We start from the raw sequence: 1,757 nt of genomic DNA, 5'->3' as shown, positions 1-1,757 counted from the left end.
TGGTGAATATAAAATGTCAACAAAACGTCGGAGCGCAAGAGCATCACACTTATCAAAACAATACAAAACGCGGGATGTAGTCGATAATGATCGCGGCCACGACAACCCTCTAACTCCATTTTTTGTGGGTTGACATCGCGCTAATAATACTCATGAGAAAAATGCGCGCCGGACCCCCGTCATCTTCCTTTTGTTTTTAATTTCTACCTCAGTGGCACCGATTTAATTGGGCTCAACTCGAGCGAGCGCACCTTCGTATTTCACCTCGGCTCGCTTCATTTGAATATTTAAAGCATTTCGGGTCCCCGCCGTATTATTTTGTTTATTTACACAATATTTATATATTTATTTCAGTGCCGGCGTCATTTATTCGGTGACGTGACTTACCGATGTCGCGTCCTTCCCAGTATCGACATAGTTAACGCGGTGAATTCTCTCGCGTTCCATTTAAAAGTTTGGAGTTCTTTCTTTGGTTTGTCTTTTTGTCCGTGCGCGTCGCTGCCGCGTGTGGCGAGCGCTGCTCTTCGTTGTTTTCTCGCCAGCCCTTATCTTCGACAAGATTGCTCGTTTTTAAATGAAGTTATATCGTCCCGATTGAACAACGAACCACGGAGGCGAGGCGAATTTTTAATTAGTTTCCGAAGATAGAGAATTTTAAGGAGGAATGCGGGAGCCGTGTTGGCAGTGCGCGCGGATATCTTAATTGAGACGAACGCACCGTTTCGAACACCGAGTGGCGATTTGTTTAATACTACAAGATTAATTATGAATTAAAGACTTAAATCGACGTCCGTGCAGCGGTGTACGCTAACTGAATGTGCCGGTATTCGCTAATGAAGAGAATTAATGAACGCCATTTTTCGTAGTGCCATATTGAAGGATCGCGTGTACGCCGCTGCGCAGCCCCGTCACGTCACTGCTATGCGATTATTTCATTAGCGATGATACTTGTAGCAAAAAGAATATGACTCACATTAACTCTACGTGTTCGTAAATTACACTCTGACGATGTTATTAATATGTATTTAAAATAAATGAATTGAAATGCTCAAACAAATAAATGGGAAATATTACTGGGCAGGCACCAGAGCTACTACATTGAAGCCGATATTATCCGGTTCCCGTTCGATGAATTGACGGCACACCTTCGCGGCGTCTTCTAGGAGACGTTCTGGAGTGGTAGCGCCATGGTTTATAGGGAAAGACTTGCGTCCATCCAACTCGAACAAGTGCCCATCCTTATGGATGAAAGTAACAAAATGATTGTTGACAGTTTCCTCGACCTCTGTGCCTGGCTCGTTTCCCGTGCGCACTATATCTCTATAGGCGTTCAAAATTGCAGCGGAATTCTCCAGGAGTGCCCCTTTAGCGGTCGCGTCGAGGTCCTTGGCTTCCTTGATGTAATTTTTCAAAAGTCCGTCATTTAGTTCAATGTCATGAATGTTATTGGCGACGCTGTGTACTAAGGCTATAGTTCCACACACATTGCTAAGAACTTGCTTCAAATGGAACACATCTTTGGGAGCTTGAAGGCCTTTGGTTTGGATGTCATTCTCTTGGTCGCGGCGATGCTTCTCGTAGGCGTCGGAGAGTGGGAACAGCAAGACTACGGCTAGAACAGGCCGTGGGACCCAGTTGAGGGCATCGTCTTCTAAACCTATCACGTCAACCATCCGCCATTTTTCAGACACACCCAACTTTTCCAAGTACTTGTTCATTGTCTCGGGGTTGGATTCCATAGGCAGAGCTACAGCCAT

The 1,757-nt window shown here is 45.2% G+C and overlaps 1 protein-coding gene across 1 annotated transcript; it reads right to left on the bottom strand.

Annotated features, from left to right (window-relative positions):
* Positions 1-1,057: 1,057 nt before the first annotated feature.
* Positions 1,058-1,757, bottom strand: LOC124630789 (ubiquitin carboxyl-terminal hydrolase-like). The gene has a single exon (XM_047164789.1). The coding sequence runs from the start codon at positions 1,755-1,757 to the stop codon at positions 1,071-1,073; it is 687 nt and encodes a 228-aa protein (XP_047020745.1). The 3' UTR covers positions 1,058-1,070.

Source organism: Helicoverpa zea, chromosome 5 (assembly GCF_022581195.2).
Source record: "Helicoverpa zea isolate HzStark_Cry1AcR chromosome 5, ilHelZeax1.1, whole genome shotgun sequence".
In the NCBI taxonomy this organism is placed as follows: Eukaryota; Metazoa; Arthropoda; class Insecta; order Lepidoptera; family Noctuidae; genus Helicoverpa; species Helicoverpa zea.
Note: the sequence above shows the minus strand (reverse complement) of the source record. Positions and strands in the feature narration are given on the sequence as shown.

Excerpts from the sequence above, each read along its gene's own strand:
- LOC124630789 (XM_047164789.1), bottom strand. The coding sequence starts at position 1,757 with ATGGCTGTAGCTCTGCCTATGGAATCCAACCCCGAGACAATGAACAAG.